Raw genomic sequence first — 20,356 nt, 5'->3', positions numbered from 1 at the left:
ACTCGGTTTTATACTTTTTTTTACAATCAGCCAAACATATTCAAAACGAGCTAGCAACCTATTCAGTCCAAAACATTGTTTCAGCGTTCTTCAAAATGATGCAGCCAAGATGTTAAATGCTGCAGATAAAAATCAAATATGATAATTCCTCGTAGAAAAAAGTTGGGGGAGGAGAAACTCGTTCTGGTTCTATCCCCTTGTAACAAATTAATTCACCGTTACTTTTAAAGATTTTCGTTTTTTTGAAAGGTTTATTTGAACAAAAACTTTAGGTCATCCTATAATACATGAAAAATAATGAAAAATATTATCAATTTAAAAACATCGTAATATAAAACAATGCAATTACTTTAGTCTGGATATGTGTTTGGAATGAGTTCTCTGCTCTTTGATTCTGTGTTATTCGCAAGAGCAAATATCAAGTAAACAAGTTCTGATTGGCTGAAAATAGTTTTTTGTTTTGATATTTTTCGTGCGTACATTGGAACCAAAACAGAGGTATGTACGTACTGTACTCTAAGTTATGTTTGGAATTTGCTCAGAGCTATTTCTGTTCCTTAACTGCTTTTTTCAATCAATGAAACTGTGACTCCTCGAAAGTTAGGCAATAGCGAGTTTATGTATTCGAGATAAATCGATGGCGACGGTATAAAGCAAAGCTGACATGGGGCCGAAATCGCCGTCCACTTTGCTCGACGACGGCAAACACACCGAGATACCGAATTTTAAAATTATAAATTAAGTTTCTAGTAAACCAATCAAAAAGGTATAACATAAATATGTACAGGAAAATCTCAAGATGTTTCAACTCAAGATGAAAAGTATCAGGTCGGCGATAAAATACATCACATTTCACAGTAAAGCCATGCATCTTCATCGAATGTTTGAAGATCGAAAATAACCAACCAACACTTCTGTTTCATTTCAGAAACCATTTTCTCAAAATCACAAATCCATAAAGTTATTAATCAACCGGCAACCGAATATCAAATCAGCTGCATGGATTCCAAAAACGTAAACCAACCAGACAGAACTCCATGTCCAGTGAAAAAGAGTCTCCATAGAAAAACAGCAGGACCAGCAAACATCGATAAATGGATCACGTTTTACGAAACCCTCTCAAGATTGGATAAATGTTTTCGAAAGCTTCGTAAATTTCCGATCGAACTTTGGCACCAGTTAATACGACTTTACCGGAGACGAAGATGAGTAGTACGATTTTTGGATTCAACATACGGTAAATGAGACCAGGGAAAAGTTCAGGCTCGTAGCTATGATAGAAAATAAACAGAAGAAGTTTAATAGAAATAAGGGTCTAACTTTCAATTGTACAAACATGAAACACCGTGCAAGTTAGTACTCGATATTTCAAACAAATTTTCTTGGAGGTCTCATGAAGGACTCATGGAGACCTTGTGGGGACCACGGGACTTTGTGTTTCTATTTATTAAAATTTTGAAATTCACTCTGGTGTTGTAAAGGTTTGTGTAGAGTCACTGTCATGAGGGATATTGCACATGGTGGAAACAGCAGTCGAGCTTTGCTCAACTCTGTAGGTTTGACTCTGCAAAATAAATGTATCTAATAATTACTGGTGCTTAAAACAACACGCATGCAAAATATGATGAAAATGATAATATTGGTGCAGATTTTCGAATTCAAATATTAATGTAGTAAAGTAGGGGTCGTTAAAGATCGTTAAATCAGCGTAAAGACGTCATAAGAAACGGATTTATTAATTGGTCCAATATCGTGTCCTGTTTGTGTATAATCATTATCCCTGGTAAATAAACACATTCTTTTATAAGAACATCTTATTCGAATGTTCTTATTTTTAAATACGTTCAGCCTCAATTTGTTCTAACCCTGGTCTTGATTTAGGCTAAATTCGGAGTATCTTGCATAATATAAACGTATTTCCTATTCAGACTTTTTTTCGCTTTTTTGGCATTTTCTAAAGTTAAAGTTCTCATCTTATAAAAGTATTCCGTTTTCAAAAAAATAGTGAAGTAAGAATTCATGCAAACTTTTTACTGTTCGATGGGAAATAAAAAAGTTTAGTGAATATTTGACCAAGATTATGTATCAACAGATAATGTCGACTCGTAAAAATGTTAATTAGATTAATATTTTAATTGTTGTTTGCTGCATGGCTCCGACTGGGGTTCTAGGCCCCTACGCCAAATTTAGGTTCCCCCTGAGAACAAGGTCCCCCCCCCTGATAAAATTTTAAGTCCCAGTATAGGGAAAAATTTTATGGCATTCACAAAGCTCTATTTACATGTGTGTGTGCACTTTTAGAGAATGCAATAAAATGTCTTCATTTTTGCATTTTAAGGATTAGATCACACTTTGCATGAAAACATAAAGGTTTAGAGAAATTAAAAACCAACATTAAAGAAAAATATTTATAGGAAGTGTTATTTAGCCCCCAGACTTACATAAACTAATACAGGTCTCCCCCCCAAGATAGAGACCCCCCGCCTGTTGGTAAAACACGCAGCTCCCACCTCTTATATGGCAAATTTTAGGTGTAGCTCCCCCGGTCAGGCGGGGGGGGGGGGGTGCAAGCCATGATAAAATTAGCCAAGTGTCAAAAAGCCACAGACAAACTAAAAGCTTAGAACTATTCTTTCAATGATATTAATTTTTGCACATTTTTTGCAATATTTTCTGAATAAGGAACCTCATGTAGCCGGCCCCGTAGCAGGTCAGTGGCAGGAGATATGCAGGAACTAATTTGAAATTTGAAATCAGCATGAAAACTTGATCTAAAACTAGTTGTTACCATTAAATTTTTCATTCAAAGTTCGTTCAAAGTAAAACATTTTCAAATCATCAATTTTCCTTAGTTTCGAAGATTTTAGTAAAAAAACAGCCTCCTATACCAGGCCAAGGGTGAGCGCTATGAAAAAATGAATTTAAGATTCGGAATCAGGATGAAAAACTGATTTAAAAAAGATATCACATCACTAGAAAGCTATTCATAATGGAAAATTAAAAAAAAAATGACATTTAGCGGTTTTGGGCGGTTTTCCGAAAAGAGGGTCTCTGGTAGCCGCCCAGGGGTAAGAGATGGAAAAATGGATTTCAAATTCATTTTTGGACCCCCCCCCCTAATATTAGTCGAAGTTTTGACAAGCTGACGATGATTTTGCCTCTGTTATCATTGTTATTATGATATAGATAAAAGACTTAGAAGCGTAGAACAACAGAGTCTTTTGTTGAAGTTTTAACGTTATTAGGGAGGTTATGTATCAAATATAAATCTACGCGACGAACGGCAGCGAACGGACCCTTTCTCTGCAAGATGGTAAGGGTAGCAAAGTAGATGTTATATCTTCTTTGTTCAACAACGAAGATTTTCACGGTTTTTCGTTCTTGAGCTGTTTCAGCCTGGATTCTAGAAAATGCAGGTCCACATGTTTACTGCAGGTTGCGGGTCAAAACCCGTCCGTTCGTCGCGTTGATTTATCTTTGGTACTTAACCTCCCTATTAGCAAGATATTCCCAAGAGGTATATCATCAAAATCATTTTAACAATACGGCAACGAAGCTGTGTTATCTACAAATATACAAAGGAGATGGATGTCCAGTCGTTTATATGCTCGTCTTAGAAGTGACGTAAAAACAAAATCAACCAATAAAAGGGTTTCATTTTGTTTCGGAGAGAAACTGAGAAATCAGTACCGTAAACGCTTATCACACAGATCTCACTATTATATAGTATTTTTCTTAATAAAAACTTTTCTTTTGCATCAATCAAGGTACGTCATGTAATGCTCCAGGCTTCTGGAACCCAAAGACCGACTCAAACGATAAAACACGAGAGCCAGTGTCGCACGGGAAGAGGTTGTACGGTCCTCTCCTGGCGCGATAAGCAAATATTTATTTGTATACCCAGGCGTTCGTGATCTGACCCGCCGTTAGAAGACGGGGAGTACTAGAATGTACAGTGGAATTCAGAGTGACAGTAGAGCAAAGTAGACATTAGTTTTTTCCAATACATATTTCACATAAAAAGTTCCATTAAGATAAATAACATTCAGTTTACGATAAATTCGATAAATTAATACTTCTCTATATACATATGTCTGCGTCCAGACATCACGCCATCTCGAGATAACGACTTGGCTCCTAGTGATCACCTTCCGTGGCTCATCCACAGGCATCCTATCAAGCGGGCATCCTATCAGCGGGCATACTTACTTTTGGATACTTTTGGATGTGTTTGAGCGTACCGCTCTGGCAAGAATCTTTTGATCCACACCACAATCTTCATTCAATCCATAATTCCTGAAGGAAGAAATGGATCAGCAGAGAGATTTCATGTCTAAAATTGAGTTTGAGTCGACTCTCCTGCACCCTGTATAACCACGGATTTGGGATTCATCGGGAATTTTTTGCAAGTGTTTGTCAAGTGCATTTTTGAATTTGTCAACAGTTAAATTTTTCAAGTTTCTAATGCTCTTTGGCATTGCATTGAAAAGTTTTGCTCCTTGTATAGTCAGGGTACTGTCGCGTAATTTTGAATTGTTTGGACCGGCGTATTTGCTAAAACACATTCGTCCTAATCTTGGATGTTCTTTAGATTTGAAGCAATCATTGATATTTGGCACAAGATTTTCCAATATTTTCCAGGTGTATATGATCCTGTAGCGTTCTCTCCTTCTTTGGAGTGAGTATATTCTAAGCTTCTTTAGACTTTCCCAATAATTTTGGTGTGTTCCTTTTATTTGTTTTAAGAATGATTTCTGGATCTCTTCAAGTCTTTGAATAAGACTAATAGTACTGGGGCTCCATAACGCTGAGCAATATTCCAGTATAGGGATCACAAGTGATTTATAGAGAGTGATCATGGTATGTGTAGAGCGGGAAGTGAAGGTACGTAATATCCAAGAAATGATGTTTTTGGCTTTTTCAATTATTGATTCAATTTGATGTTTAAATAGACAATCATTGGACATAAGAACTCCCAGGTCTTTAACATATTCCTTTTCTTCAATTTTATCTCCTGATGGTGAGGTATAGTGAGATTCATTTTTGATTTCTGTATTTGAGCCATAACGTAGCAATTCAAATTTTGCATCATTCAATTTCATATTGTTTGCGATTGTCCATTGATATAAAATCTGAAGGTCTTGTTGCAATATTTTTACATCTTCAGCATTCTTTATTGACTTGGTTGTGCGAGTGTCATCTGCAAAGGACTTGACGATAGATTGGATAACATTCTCATCTATGTCTCCAATGAGTATCAGGAAAATCAGGGGTCCAAGTACACTTCCTTGTGGTACACCTGAGATAACTTCTTGGTTGTTTGATTTCACACCATTAACCACTACAGTTTGTTGCCTGTCTCTCAAAAAGGACTCTATCCAATTATAGATTTTACCAGTTATTCCTATCCTTTTGAATTTTGAAAGAACAATTGAATGATCCACTTTATCGAAAGCTTTAGAAAAGTCTAAGTAAACAACATCTACATTGGTCTCTTTGTCAAGTAAGTTTAATATAAGATCATGTTGTTCAAGGAGCTGACTCAGACAAGATCTTCCACTTCTAAAGCCATGCTGATTTGGGTTGAAAAAGTTATTTTCGTCCATGTGTTTGACAATGTGTTTTCTGATGACTTTCTCAAAGATCTTTATAACGTGTGATGTTAAGGCGACTGGTCGGTAGTTTGCAGCCAGTGATTTGTTTCCTCCTTTGTAGATTGGGGTTATAGTTGATTTTTTTCAATTTGTTTGGAACAATTCCTTTTTCCAGACTGTTTTTCCATAGATGGCACAATGGGATGGCTAATTCTTCTTTACATTGTTTCAGGACTATTGCTGGGAAACCATCTGGACCAGCAGCTGAGGATGGTGATAATTCGTCAATGGCTTTCATTATGTCATTTTCAGTGACTACCATTTCTGATATTTCAGTGGTTTGTGTGTTGAAAGCTTGATCGTCAGGTGACATGGGTTCACTGAAGACTTTAGCATATTGATTTGAAAGGATGTCAGCCATTTCTTTATTCTTCATTGTAAGGTTCCCGTTTTTGTCTATTAGTGGTCCAATTTTAGTTCTCACTTTTGATTTCTTCTTGGCGTATGCAAAGAAATATTTAGAATTCTTTTTGATTGATTCAATAGCTTTATTTTCCGCAAACCTTTTTGAATCTTGGAAGGATTTTTGCAATTTTTTTTCGATTTGTAGCAGCTCCTCATTGATTTTTTTCTTTCGGGTTTGAGAATTTGTGAGTAAAAGTTTTTTTGTGATTTTTCTCCGTCTTTTGGTTAAGGATCTACGATACCTTTCAACTTTTGATCTCCTTTTGCCTTCTATTGGTATTCTGGTTGGTACATTATCTTTACAGATTTTGAAACACAGGGCATTTATGGTTTCCAATAATTCGTTTGGGTCGTCACTAAGTGTTTCCTTCCACCTGATATGACGCATGGTTTCTTTTATATTTTCCCAGGTTTTCTATTTCATCAGCAAAGAAGTTCAGGGTGCTAAAACCTGTACGAGGTTCTGGCTGCTCATCTTCATCTGATACAGTGTTAACATTAAGACAGGTTGATACCAGGACAATTTTGTGGTGTGAGGTACTTTGAAGGACAGGAACTGTTGAGCAGTTATGGATAATGTTTTCATTGTTTGTGAAAACAAGATCAAGTATGTTTCCATCTTTATGTGTGGGAGTTTTCACGTATTGAGAGATGAAATAATCATTGCAGAATTGATTCAATGAGTTTAGGATGATTCTTTCATCCAAAGGACAACCAGGTTTAGGTGAGCCATCTGGCCAGGTAGCTTTAGGTAGGTTGAAATCACCACCAAAAATGATGTTTGGGGTGGCTCCTAGCTCTGATATTGCTGTTTTTACTCCATTGAGTGGGGTGATAAAATCATGGATGTCGATGGATTTCCATTGCTTTTATCGTCTGGTTGGCGGTAAGCTACCAACAAAGCCATGTTTTCAGCTTTCGAGTAAATACAAAGGAGTTGTACAGTTTTAGAGGAGTAGTAAGAATAGAGTTCTTCAAATGTTGCACCAATGTCTTCTCTTACGTAAAAACACACTCCACCTGTGTATCTCCCTCTGTTTCTTTTCTTTCTTGAAGAATCACATCGGAATAGGGTAAAATTTTCAATCTTAAGTTCTGCTTCCATATGGCCCTTATGAAGCCATGTTTCAGACAGTCCAAGAAACAGTAAATTTTTATTGCATATATTATCTTTTATAAAAGGGACTTTGCTTTGAACAGTTTGGGGGCAAATTCCTTGAACATTAAAGAATGCAAAATTGTTTATTGACACTGGATTGGATTGAATTGGTTTTGATGTGGTAGATTTTGTAGATGTCTTGGTATTGGTATGGGTTGAATTGGATATTGTGTTGGAAATGAGGTTGGTAGAGGTGATTGGTACGTCTGTTGAATGTGTTGTATTTGATTCTGCATTGAGTCCATCTTCTGATTCAAGGTCTCCAGAATTTCTTCCCTCAACAGACGAACTACCTCTAAAAAAGAGGCAGGTTCAGCAAGTTTTTTTGGCATTTCGTCATTATTCATTAGAAGTTCATGGCCATGTGTCATATTATTCTTTATGCCTTGTGGTAGTCTTTTGGTTCCTTTAACATGGGCAAATCGGCAGTTTTCAGAGAAGCATTCACCTTTTTTGATTGAACCAAAACACATTTTTGGGTGAAAGTCTTTACATTTCTTTACATTTCTTTACATCATTACCCCCGTTTTTAGTAAAAATTTGGAGATTTGATATTTCACAGAAAAGTGCTACCGAGGGGTATTTCGGGTCCCATATCTTCCGAAGGACTTTTCCGTTTGCCTTGAAATTCAACAACCTTCTTTACCTAAGGTTGAACTACCACTAGTTTAAAAATGAACGTTATAGCATAAAAAGAAAAAAAGCTCAATTTTTGCAATCGCAAATTTAACCGCTAAAACTCGCTAATTTTTCAACAAAAAATACATTCAAATATAGCGCTTTAGATTCTTTAAAACAAGCAAAAAAAAATTTTGGAATTATATTTCACTATTAAAAGTTACAGGCATTCTTGTTTCCACTGCCAATTATATCTGGACAGACTTTAATATAGATCACTCAAATATTAGTCGGTTATTTCTTTAAATCTGAAAATTTTCGGGTTGGCGGTTTTTTATTTCTGGTCGGTTTTAAACCAATAACCAACCACTATTTCGATCACTGAACTTACTCTTGATCCTTATTTTAATTTCAATGCATCAAGTACCATTATACTTAAAGTTACTTAAGTATGTCTTAAGTTTGACCTGGTCGGGGATTGAACCGACAGACTCACGCACCGTAGCCGAAAGCTCCACATTTGCAATACGCCGGTAATTTGTATTAAAGTATTTCTTATCAACGTGAATTTCCAATTCCAGACGGTATATCCTCTTTAGCATAACCCAACAAGGAAGCTGATTAAAGCCAATAATATTGGAAGGATATTTTTAACATCGTTTAGTTTATCATTATTAAATTTGAAATGTCCAGGAAGCAGGAATGCGTTGGAGAAGTTGCGAAGAACTGATCTGATTTTAAGTGAGTCGAAAAAACTTCTCCGAGAAAGTTTCTCCGAATCCTTTCATCAAAACTCCAAAACTTGCTCTAACAGGTCATTAAACAAAATATTGGCGCAAATGACAGATCCAGGAAATTTGATGACTCTCTGGTACACCTACTTCACACATCTTTTGAATGAGAGATCCTGGTACAATTTCAGGACTAACTTATGTGTCAATAAAAAAAAACGGAAAAAGGAAGCATGTGTATTGTCTAGAAGATTCAGGAGAAATTTTGCAACGTGACAAATGCTGAAATAGACAAAATGTCATCAAGCTAGGTGACATAAGACAAATATTTCATAAGCAACACCATAACTTTAGAGAATTCAAATATCTTAAAGTATCCTTGACAGACATTCCAGGTAGCGAATCCGACAAGCCAATATATCGAAACATTGTATAGTTTCATGTGAAACAATAAAGACCTGAGTGTTGTTACAGTACAAACTTCCTAAACCACAACCCTATCACAAAGTAAAGAAATGTTTGCTTCTGTATACCAAAGAGCAAACAAACAAATAACGAGCACAGAACTTTTTCTTTTTCTTTGAGACATTAGGTAGTCAGGCTTTCCACCACCTTCATTTGTTATTGTTGTCGTAAAGATATTGATTATGGCGTTAATGACAGATCCAGGAAATTCTGATGACCATTAGGTATACCTACGCTACACACCTTTTGAATGAGAAATCCTACAAACAACTTCTCAGGACGTCTACTTTATCTGTAATCCAAAAAGACAGGAATTCTCTAGTTTCAAGGAAGATCTAACCGAATGTCGAGATGTTGTAAAAGGCAAAAATATTACCGAATTAGGCAAAATAAATAGAAGCATTTCCTAAAGGAAAAAACTCTTGTCCATTGCTCATTCCGACATTTCAAATTTTCCGGGGGTTTTGTTGTTTGGAATTGCTTTGGTCAGGGTTGCTAGTAACGGCTTGTCACTGTGCAGGGTGCATACTCAGCGCCTTGGGCCCCGCAGGGTTGCTAGTAACGGCTCGAATTTCAGTCAGGATAAAAAAGGGGCGATTTTACCCATATTATAATAACATTACTCCCGTCTTTTTTGTCATTCTATAAGTATTTCCAAATTTAGTGTTCTGCTGTGCGAGTGTGGCTTAACAGATAGCACGCTGGGTTTCTGATCAGAAACTCTTTCATTTGGTGGGTTCGAACCCCGGTCGGGTCGATATTTCAAGGTCAGCTAAAACACTTTAAAATAGTCAGAAAACATAGAAAATAAGTTGGAAAAGTCACCAGGGGGTCAGAAAAAAGCCTCAGAGAAGATAGGCAGAAATAAAAAGTCGATGTCGGAACGAGCAATAGACAAGAGTTCTTTCCTTTCCTTAACAACATTCCCAAGATGAATGAGAATTCAAGTTCAAATTTCCGGAAATATGTATCCTTGACAGACATTCCAGGTAACGAATCTGACAAGCTAATATCTCCAATATCTCCAAACACCATTTCGTTTCATGGATGAGGGTAGAGGAAGGAAAAGATTAAGAACAATAAAGACCTGTCTGCTGTTACAGTACAAACTTCCTAAACCACAACCCTATCACAAAGTGAAGAAATGTTTCCTTCTGTATACCAATCACCAAACAAACAAATAACGAGCACAGAACTTCGTATTTTTCTTTTAGACATTAGCTAGTCAGGCTTTCCACCACCTTAATTTGTTATTGGTGCCGTAAAGGTATGGGGCAATTTCAAAAACGTCACAATTTCAGAAGTTCCATCCATCTAAAAACTATTTCTGACACATCATTGAACAGATGAGTGGCGTCAATGACAGATCCAGGAAATTCTGATGACCTCCAAGTACACCTACGCACCTTTTGAAGAAGAAATCCTACAAACAACTTCAGAAATCATTTGTTAATCCAAAAAGATAACGTGTTTTCTCAATATTTTCCATCAAAAACCACCAATGTCTATTCTTTAGTTTCAAAGAAGATCTAACCGAATGTCAAATGTAAGAATAGAAAAAATATCTTCAAGCTAGGCAACAAAAACAAGCATTTTCTAAGTAACATCCAAACTATAGCATATTTTCGTTTTAGACATTAATTATCAAGGCTATGCAGCCCCATTTGATTTTTTTTTAAAAACGTCACAATTTCAGAAGTTTAATTATCTAAAAACTGTGTCTGACACCTCATCGAACAGATAAGTGGCGCTAATGACAGATCCAGGAAATTCTGATGACCTCTAGGTACACCTACGCTACAAAACTTTTGAATGAGAAATCCTACAGTCAATTTCATGACATCTAAATCATCTGTAAATCCAAAAAGACGATTTTTATTTTTCAGTAATTTTTATAGAAAATGCTGACATCAAAGTGTATTGTGTATCTCTAGTTTTAAAGGAGATCTAAAATGAATTTCAATAATGGAGAAAAATACTCTCAAACTATGCAACATAAAATAGCTTTTTCTAAGCAACATCCAAACAGAAGAATTTGAAGTTTCCGGAAATAGGTATCCTTAACAGACATTCCAGGTAGCGAATCCGACAAGCCAATATATCAAAACATTGTATCGTTTCATGTGTGAGGGTATAGAAAGGAAAAGATTAATAACAATAAAGACATATGTGTTGTTACAGTAAAGGCCACAACCTTATCGTGTTTTTCTGTTTATCAAACAGCAAAGAAACAAATAGCCAGCACAGAGCATATTTTCGTTTTAGACATTAATTATCAAGGCTATCCAGTCCAGCCTCTTTTGTATTATCGACGTCATGAAGGTGTGTGACACAATTTCAGAAGCTCCATTCATCCAAAAACTGTTTCTGACTCATCCGTAACAGATAAGTGGCGCTAATGACAGATCCAGGAAATTCTGATGACCTCCAAGTACACCTACGCACCTTTTGAAGAAGAAATCCTGCAAACAGGTTCAGGACGTCTAATATATCTGCAAATCCAAACAGATAGGATGGACTACGTGTTTTCTAAATATTTTTAATCGAAAATGCTGACATCAAAGTCAATTCTCTGCTTTCAAAGAATATGTTAACCGAATGTCAAATGTTGGAAGAAAAATAATCTCAAACTATGCAAAATAAATACAAGCATTTCCTAAGCAACATCCAAACTATAGAATTATAAAATTTCCGGAAATAGGCGTCCTTAACATATTCCAGGTAGCGAATGCGACAAGCCAATATCTACAAACATTGATTTGTTTCATGTGTAAGGGTAGGGGAAGGAAAAGATTAAGAACAATAAAGACCTATGTGTTGTTACAGTAGAAACTTCCTAAGCCACAACCCTATCGTGTTTTCTTGTATAATAAACAGGAAAATAAATAATCAAACAAACAGCATCAGGTCAACTGCAACCAGCAAAATCTTAACAAACAAAATGCCTTATTCATAATAGTTGGTCAGGAGCAACGAATTAAAAGTCTGATTGTTGGTCTCGGCCTATGTAATTCAGTCGAGTTCAAATAGCAGCCAGGTTTAAATAGAGTTGTTTATATACGTATAATACAGTAATATGGGTGTTACATGTTATGATATGATATGAGCCCTCCCCACTGGGGAATGGGTCCTAATACTTACGAAGTAGGAATTCCTCCATTTTCAAGATGGGACACTTAGCACTGTTCAGACACCGCTGGTTCTGTGCATGAACTCGGACCTTTCAGGAGTTAAGAGCGATGACCACCACCATATGGGTGTTACATGGTAAAACGATAATTGTTACGGGATAATTTGCATAAAATCATCCCTTCCATAATTTTTTGTTTTTCTATGTCTGACTGAAGCATACCAGACTAGGTTTTATTTAAAGCAACTCTTTCCACAGCTTCTGCCTGACAGTGATTGGTCATTAGCAAAGCGATAGTTTTACTGTCAGATCCAGGAAAAACTTCATGACCTTTAAATATTCGTTCACCTTTTAGAACATGTCCACACAACTTTAGAATGAGAAATTTCGAAGTCCGACAAGCCAATATCTCGAAAACTTGTACAATATCGTGTTTAAGGGAAGTAGGAGATTAAGAACAAACATTACGGAACAGTGTTCGGATACAATACTGAATTTCCTAAGATACAGACTACCGCATAGAATTTTTCATCAAACTAATAAACAAACAAGCAAAGAAACAAAAAACTTTGAATGGAAACAGTGTAAGTTTCTTAACACACCACTCCATACCATTCACAATATATTACAAACGAAGAATGAGTTATAACCAGTACAAAGCATCCTGGGTAGTCATGGCATTGATATAACTTTTATTCAACTGAAATATTACGAGTCCTACATCCCTTTGAAGACTTTGTTAAGTTTAGTAGTTTTAAGCTTTAGTTTAACATTTCGAATTCATAATATAAAACTACCGTTGACGCTCTCTAATTCGACGTTCTACTATTCGATACGCTTCCTTACGAAATCAACAAGAAACTCTCATAAACGACGCCCCCTTATTCGATGAAAATCCAATTCCCCTTGAAGATCGAATTAGAGAGCGTCAACTGTATTGCAAAAGTATTTACGAAAAGTATTAAAATGCGTTAGTATAAAGATCGATTTTCTGAAAATTTTCATCGACCAGGACTAAAAAACCACACTTACAATAAACACTAGATAAAGCTTCTAAGGTCTCTGGCTGAAGCTAAATCTTTATTGCACCATCGTCATAGTGCGGTACCAGCAATTTATTCATACCCTCGGTAACTAGTTTCCTGCCCATAGTTCGGAAGGGGTTCACTACCCAAAGTCTAGAGCACCCCCTCCTACTCCAGGTTGTAATCACCTTTCAAAATTTTATGGACCCCCCCCCTCAAAATTGAGGTGTCATCGGGATTTTTTTTCTCCATTGTTTCAAGACACCAATTATATTAACTGAAATGATAGCATTTTCACTTGAAAAGAGGTGCTTTTGAATCAATTCGCAGTATCCCTTCTGGAAAACTGGTTAAAATAAATTGCAAGCGAAGCGAGCAAGAAAGTTTTTAGGGTTTTAACCCAGTCCAAGACTGCAAAACTAGAAATTTAGAAAGAAATTAAACACGCTGAACTATGCCTCACTTTTTGTAAAGATGTCGCATAATTTTGCTTCAACTATCATGACTTCGGGTAGGCAAAAAAGTTTTAAATTTAGTACGTTATATAAGATATCTGTGCGAAAAAAGTGTAACAGTTTTAAATAGAGTTACATACCTGGCGAACTGACTGTGTTGTAATACAAGTCCTTCAAGTCGGATGGGAAACCGTACGTCGCAACTACCCACTATGTTCTGTATTTTGAAGTCGACAAACTTTGCCTACAAAAGAAAACCTTCAATAAAATCGTTTAAAGATAATTTAAACTAAGCATGGGCAAAACATGAACTGCGCTATTTATTGTAAATAAACAAAGATCAGTTCTAGAGGTCCACGGCGTGCCTGAACTTTGTATTCGTTGTAATAATAATAATAAAAAAAACCATGTTTCTACTTTATCAATAATTCCATTCAGCCAAAGAAGACAGACACTAGGGAATAAGTTATTTGAAATAATTAGGTCCGCAATAGACCTTTTCATAAATTAAGTCACGAACAGCACTTGCCTCGTATTCAAACAATTACTATAGTGATTATGTCTCTTGAGACATTAAATGTTTTTTTTTGAATAGGAAGTAGTTTTAATAAAATCCGCTGGGAGTTAATCACCGTGGCAATAATTTCAAAACGAGGCAAGTATGTTCGTAACGTCATTTATGAAAAGGTCTATTAGAGAACGAATGGAACAAATTTTAATAAATGAAGGCAATTAATATAAAATATATAAAATATATATGAATATATATGGAAAAAAAGTGACTGGGGGAGGGCTGTTTGTTTGGCAGTCTTTTAAAACATTAAACGTAAAACCTGATGCTTTTAATTGTTTTAAATGAAATGAAAGAACTTCATGGAAAACAATTATTTGCTGATCAGAAAATAATGGGCTTTCCCAGAAAAAAAACGTATACCTCTGTTGAGGAGGTCCATCCCTCTGTGGCTGGAAATGCTGTAACCCCCTGGAATCCCAGGCAATTTCAGGTTTAAACCTCTTTGGAAATCTGAATTTTAGTAGGATTTAAAAAGCTACCCCCATGGAATTCCAGTTATTTTTGACAGATTTTTGTATGTATCTCACTAGGGAATTCCGCCACATATCAAACCTTACCCCCTTGGAACGGAAATAGACCTCCTCAACAGGGGGTATACGGTTTTTTTTCTGGAAAAGCCTTTTGTTTTGTGGGCTATCCTGTATGGAAGAGTACTTACTGGGAACCCTAATTTTTGAATAACACGAGCATATTTTCTTGCAGCTAGCCTTGATTGCTCTTCGCTAAAAAAATGATAGTGAAAACAAAATTATAGTCTAGTTGATTTTAAAACAATGAAGCCTGTTACTGTTTAGTGGATTCTACTTTTAAAAATGATCTTCTTTGATTATTATAACGCGAGAAATTTTATAGGGATTTTCTACTGAACTAGCAGGGAACGATATTCAGGGTTTAAAAAAATGTAACGACTTTGACCCCAAACTCAACATGATGGTTACATAATGATAACGTAATTCTGTCGAATCTCCACCATAAACTAATCTAGAGTAATAAGGGTTGTTCCAACAGCTAAGCAAAACGACCCCAGAAAGTGGGAATCAAAACTCCAGCTACAAACACAAATTGATCGTCATTTATAAACAATACAATATCCTTTGGCATAATCTTTTGTTAAGACATCTTTCAAGAGAGTACCTTTTTGCACCTGTGCAAACCATTTTACCGGAACTAAAGATCAAAGCAGTTGTCCTTGGATCTCTGATTCTCATAATCACAGCTGCAAAACGCTGAAAACAAAACAATTATTCATTAGTTTATACCACACACTGCAGTAGCAATGGTTGAGTTGTCGTGGAATAGAAATTATGATTGACAGTTTGACCACGTGACCAGTAGGGTCACGTGGATATATAAATAGCGCGACATTTGTAATTTATGATTAGTACGAAACTAGATAGAGAAGAAGAAACATCTAATAGAAATGTACAGGCCTCCACTTATTTCGTTTCGGACATTTGGTCCAAACGAACCGGATATGAATCTGGTACAAAAGTTTTTTTAAAGAACTTTTATTGAATTATCGTTGTTGAACTTGACCGACTTGGAATGATTTTGGAATTGATTTGAATAAATAATTATTGAACTTGTGCTGCTGAACCTGAACTTATTGGACACTGATTTATGGATTTGATTGGAAATTTAATGAAACATTTATTGATTGAACTTATGCTGTTGAACTTGGAACTCACACGGATAAGATTTATGAATTTACATTTGATTTGGAAACTTTTGAGATTTAGATTGTATCGAAAATTGGAGAAGTTTGGATACAAATTCACGAATAATTCCTATCCGTCATTGGGGAATATATCGTCATACATTTATTTGAGATTTGAATTGAAAACCTTATAGATTGTATCGAAAATTGGAAAACTTTGGATACAAATTTACGAATAATTCCTATCCGTCATTTGGGGATATATCGTCACACAATTTGATTTGAGATTTGAGGATACAAATTTACGAATAATTCCTATCCGTCATTGGGGGATATATCGTCATACAAATTGATTTGAGATTTGAGGATACACATTTACGAATAATTCCTATCCGTCATTGGGGGGATATATCGTCACACATTTGATTTGAGATTTGAGGATACAAATTCACGAATAATTCCTACCCGTCATTGGGGAATATATCGTCATACATTGATTTGAGATTTGAATTGAAAACCTTTGAGACTTATATAGATTGTATTGAACATTGCGGAAAACTTTGGATACAAATTTACGAATAATTCCTATCCGTCATTGGGGAATATATCGTCACACATTTGATTTGAGAATTTGATCTTTACACATTTGATTTAGGATTTGAGAACTTTGGAGTTACACATGATTTGGATACTTCAGACTTGATTGAGAATTTGAGATTTACGACTTAACCCTATTCAACCTAGGCTTTTAGGGGCGGTTCAGAACTAGGGGGGGGGGGCTTTTCCTGTACCACCCCTTAACTTTTGATCTAGTGGGTCTTTTTGGATGAAATTTGGCATACAAGATCCTTGTCACGTAAGGTAACTTTTGACAAATTTTTTTTTTGATGACGTCACTCATCATGCCGAAAGTGAGCAAAAACCGAAAATTTCCTTTGTTCTTATAAATAGCTATTGTATTCTAACAAAGGCTTTAGAAAAAAGTTGTCTGAGTTTAAAATGCTTATTTTATCTTAAATATTCAATAAATTACGGTTTAAAAGATATATTTGACATCAAAAATGAATTTGTATTAGAAAAGTGTCAATTTTTGTGACACCTTACTCTCAGAAATGTCATCATGCTCAAGGTGTGAAAATATTTAGGTGTCAAATTTTTTTTTATTTTGAAGCTAAATAAAAGTTAGGAATTTACAGAAAATTTCACGGCAAAAGCTCTATTATTTCAGGAACTATTACCAATAGTTTGACCTCCGAACAGAAAGAGCCCCCCCCCTAGGCCGAATAGGGTTAACGAACGGGAACAAAGTTTGATATTTTCTCGGCCCCATTGGAAATTTGGCCCCTACGACTAAAGAATATATCGAAAATTGGTTACTTGAACGTTGAGAATTGTACGTATTTAGAAAGCAAGACATTTTGAATCGTCAAAATTGGGAAACTTTACTGGAACTGGAGATTTGTTTGGGAAAACGTCGAACTTTAGAATCTTTTTTTGCTGGAACTTTGAAAGAAGTTTACTTTGGAAATTATTGAGAGATTCTGCTAAAGGAGACTTGTTTACGCAAGAAAACATTTTCAAAAAATTCCTCTGGAATTTTTTTCGAACACATGGAACTTTGTTTACGAGAGAGAGATATTTACAGAATGAATAACGAATCAATAGAATGACGTCAAAAGGGCGTATTTGAATTTAGACCTCACCTGCTTTATGAACGTTTTATGAACTAGGATTTACTCGATTTATTAGAACATTTTGTTACACTTTTTATAGGAACTTAGATTATTTTGGCAGGGTGAGTGTTGTGATTTATATTTTCGGGGGGAATGTCGTGGAATAGAAATTATGATTGACAGTTTGACCACGTGACCAGTAGGGTCACGTGGATATATAAATAGCGCGACATTTGTAATTTATGATTAGTACGAAACTAGAAAGAGAAGAAGAAGGATCTAATAGAAATATACAGTCCTCCACTTATTTCGTTTCGGACATGAGTGATTTAGAGCACTAGCACAGTAAATCAGGGGTTCGCTGTTTCGTTCAGTTAATACCTTATTACACGAATATTACTAGTCATTTTATTAACACGAATTGAAAAATTTCGAATTAATAAAAACCTCCTTAATTAAAACCAGCCGTGGTGTCCTTGAAAAAGCAAATTAAAATTTGTGTTAATTTTATGCGTGCTAATTTCAAGGCCGTTGAATAGTAATACTTGTGAAATAAGGTATATGGCTAAACTGTCTAGCAGTCACCCTCTGAAAAAATTGGAAATACTGTCCAAAATCCTATCTTATATGATCTTATTGGGCTATTCACGTAAAATATTGACTCGCGTCATTTTTCATTACAGCTTACTCCATTTCGAAAAAAACTTTAAAAAAAGTTTACCTTGGGATTATATTCAGCATTTCCAGCATGAAGAGCAATTTTTTTCAAATCCAATTTACAACTAAGATTCACAGTGGAGACGATATTTCTAAAAAAAAACATAGTAAAGTGAATCATAAACATTATATCATATCATTATAAACATTAGAGCATCCAACGATGAAATAAACAGAGTGCATGAACGGGCTTTACGTGTGGTACATTCAAACTTTTCTTTAGACTATGGAGTTTTATTAAACCGTACAAATACTGTAAAAATCCACATCCAAAATTTACAATATTTGATGGTGGAAATTTTCAAATCAATCAAAGGTTTGAGTCCAAGCTTCATGGCAGAAATTTTTCAAATAAAAACAGTGGTATACAAACTAAGATCCACAAAACTCTTAACTCTCCCTGAAGCTACTCGCTATACCTTCGGTATTTACGGTTTATCCTTTAGAGCATCTTTATTGTGGAACCAATTACCTAAGAAGTTGAAATTACATGACATTCAAACTCTAGCCAAATTTAAAACAGAGATAAAACGTTGGAAAGGCTCTAAATGTTCATGTAACATCTGTAGGTAATTGGCCCTAAGGGATCTAAAGCGACCTCGCCCAGTGTTCCTAGTCTACTAACTCAAAGTCACCAAATTATCAAAAGCAGAGATCAGCCGGAAGTAGAACTATAGAGAGTACCTTGGTCTTTTCCCATACGAAACGTTTAAAACCGAAAAAGTCATAATCGCATATTAATTTAGGTTTCTGGCTCAAATCAATGACTTTCTGAAACAGTTAATGAATGTTATGTTTTTATTAACAAAATTACGTTTCTTGGCTGTGGTAAAATAAGCAAAAAATATCTAACCTCGCCTAAAAAGTGAATAGTTAGACCAATAACCTCATAAACACGTTTTTGTCCAAACTGTATAAGAACATAAGGCTTTGATGGCCAAAATACAAGGCTTCACGGACTCGAAAACAACCGATTTTTTTAGGAAAATGGTCACAAAATGGAGAAAATAAGAACATTCTAAAAACAATTTTAGGCTTAAAACCCAAAAAGTTAAGAACATAATCCGAAAGCTTCAATAATTTTGGATGTTCTTATAAAAAAACGTACATATAGTTTCGATTTGGTCAAGAGTTGGCATATTAATTAATTTTTGAGCAGGTAGTACGTAGGCTGAACAGACGCAAATGAAAATTCCAAATCTTACCAACCCAAAAATTGTATAACTGGCATTCTAATGAAAGACTTCCATTGTTATTTTGGATGATTTCATACTTTTGAAAATAGATCTGATTGATAATAATAAGTGGGTTGGGTATGACATACAATTTTTTTTTTCTTTTTCTTGGCAAAGAAAAATAAGCAGGTTTCAAGGAAACGTAATTTGCTAAAAATGAAACCTTAAAGATCGTGTCATACCATGAGTTGTACCGTAGAATAGCTAATCTTTCCTATTTCCATACAAAAGTAGCTTCAAATTGTTAGACAGTCGCAGTCTTAGCACCGTTCTGTGTTTCCACATACCGTACGACGTAAAAACAGCAAAAAAGGATACTGGGAACGCGCCAAGTATGTTTACCCAGGAAATTGAAATAAACCATCATACGGGCTCTGACCATAGTGAATTTTTTATATTTGCCACTTAGAAAATGTAAAGTTCTACTTGATGTAGCCCACAAAACTGTGGCATGTTATACATTTTCTGTTAGGCCAATTATCATTGAGTCTGAAAATTTAAGAATCGCAATGAAAAAGATTGATGAAGAAGAAAATGAAGACTTTTGCGAAGAAGAGTAATTCAACTTTGAAGGGCTTTGAAATTTTTTTTGCGGTAGATGGTGTATCTTTTATCGAATTAAAATTATTTTTTCGGAATTTTCTAAAAGCTTTTTTATCTCAAAATCTTGAAAATAGTGCTTTTTGACAAATTTTCCTTCCCAATTTTTCATAGAAAAACAGCCATAACTTTTGATGTATTAATTTAGGTAATTTTTTAGAAAAATTTAAAACAGTTCTATTCTTTGCAGACAGTTGGAAAAACTGCAATTTATAAAGGCAATTCTTTGTTAAAAGTGTTAAAGAACCTAAAACATAA

At 35.2% G+C, this 20,356-nt stretch overlaps 1 protein-coding gene across 1 annotated transcript; it reads right to left on the bottom strand.

Annotated features, from left to right (window-relative positions):
* Positions 1-231: 231 nt before the first annotated feature.
* On the bottom strand, positions 232-18,991 carry LOC136797823 (TATA box-binding protein-like 2). Its single transcript, XM_067054407.1, has 6 exons — positions 18,948-18,991; positions 18,268-18,355; positions 15,351-15,442; positions 14,875-14,938; positions 13,783-13,886; positions 232-1,271 (listed from the first exon to the last, which is right to left on the bottom strand). Exons 1-6 carry the CDS (start codon positions 18,989-18,991, stop codon positions 1,100-1,102), a joined length of 564 nt encoding a protein of 187 aa, XP_066910508.1. The 3' UTR covers positions 232-1,099.
* Between the last annotated feature and the right edge of the window lie 1,365 nt (positions 18,992-20,356).

Source organism: Clytia hemisphaerica, unplaced genomic scaffold (genome assembly GCF_902728285.1).
Source record: "Clytia hemisphaerica strain Z4C2 unplaced genomic scaffold, Clytia hemisphaerica genome assembly, whole genome shotgun sequence".
Taxonomy (NCBI): Eukaryota; Metazoa; Cnidaria; class Hydrozoa; order Leptothecata; family Clytiidae; genus Clytia; species Clytia hemisphaerica.
The sequence above is the reverse complement of the archived record's forward strand: the minus strand, read 5'-3'. Positions and strand labels throughout refer to the sequence as shown.

What these genes read in the sequence shown, in the direction of transcription:
- LOC136797823 (XM_067054407.1), bottom strand. Translation starts at nt 18,991, where the DNA reads ATGACTTTTTCGGTTTTAAACGTTTCGTATGGGAAAAGACCAAG. An exon ending in GTTTGCACAGGTGCAAAAAG is followed by an intron (nt 14,939 to 15,350) that starts GTACTCTCTTGA and finishes TCATTTTTTTAG; the next exon opens with CGAAGAGCAATCAAGGCTAG. An exon ending in TTCAAAAATTAGGGTTCCCA is followed by an intron (nt 13,887 to 14,874) that starts GTAAGTACTCTT and finishes TTTCTTTTGTAG; the next exon opens with GCAAAGTTTGTCGACTTCAA.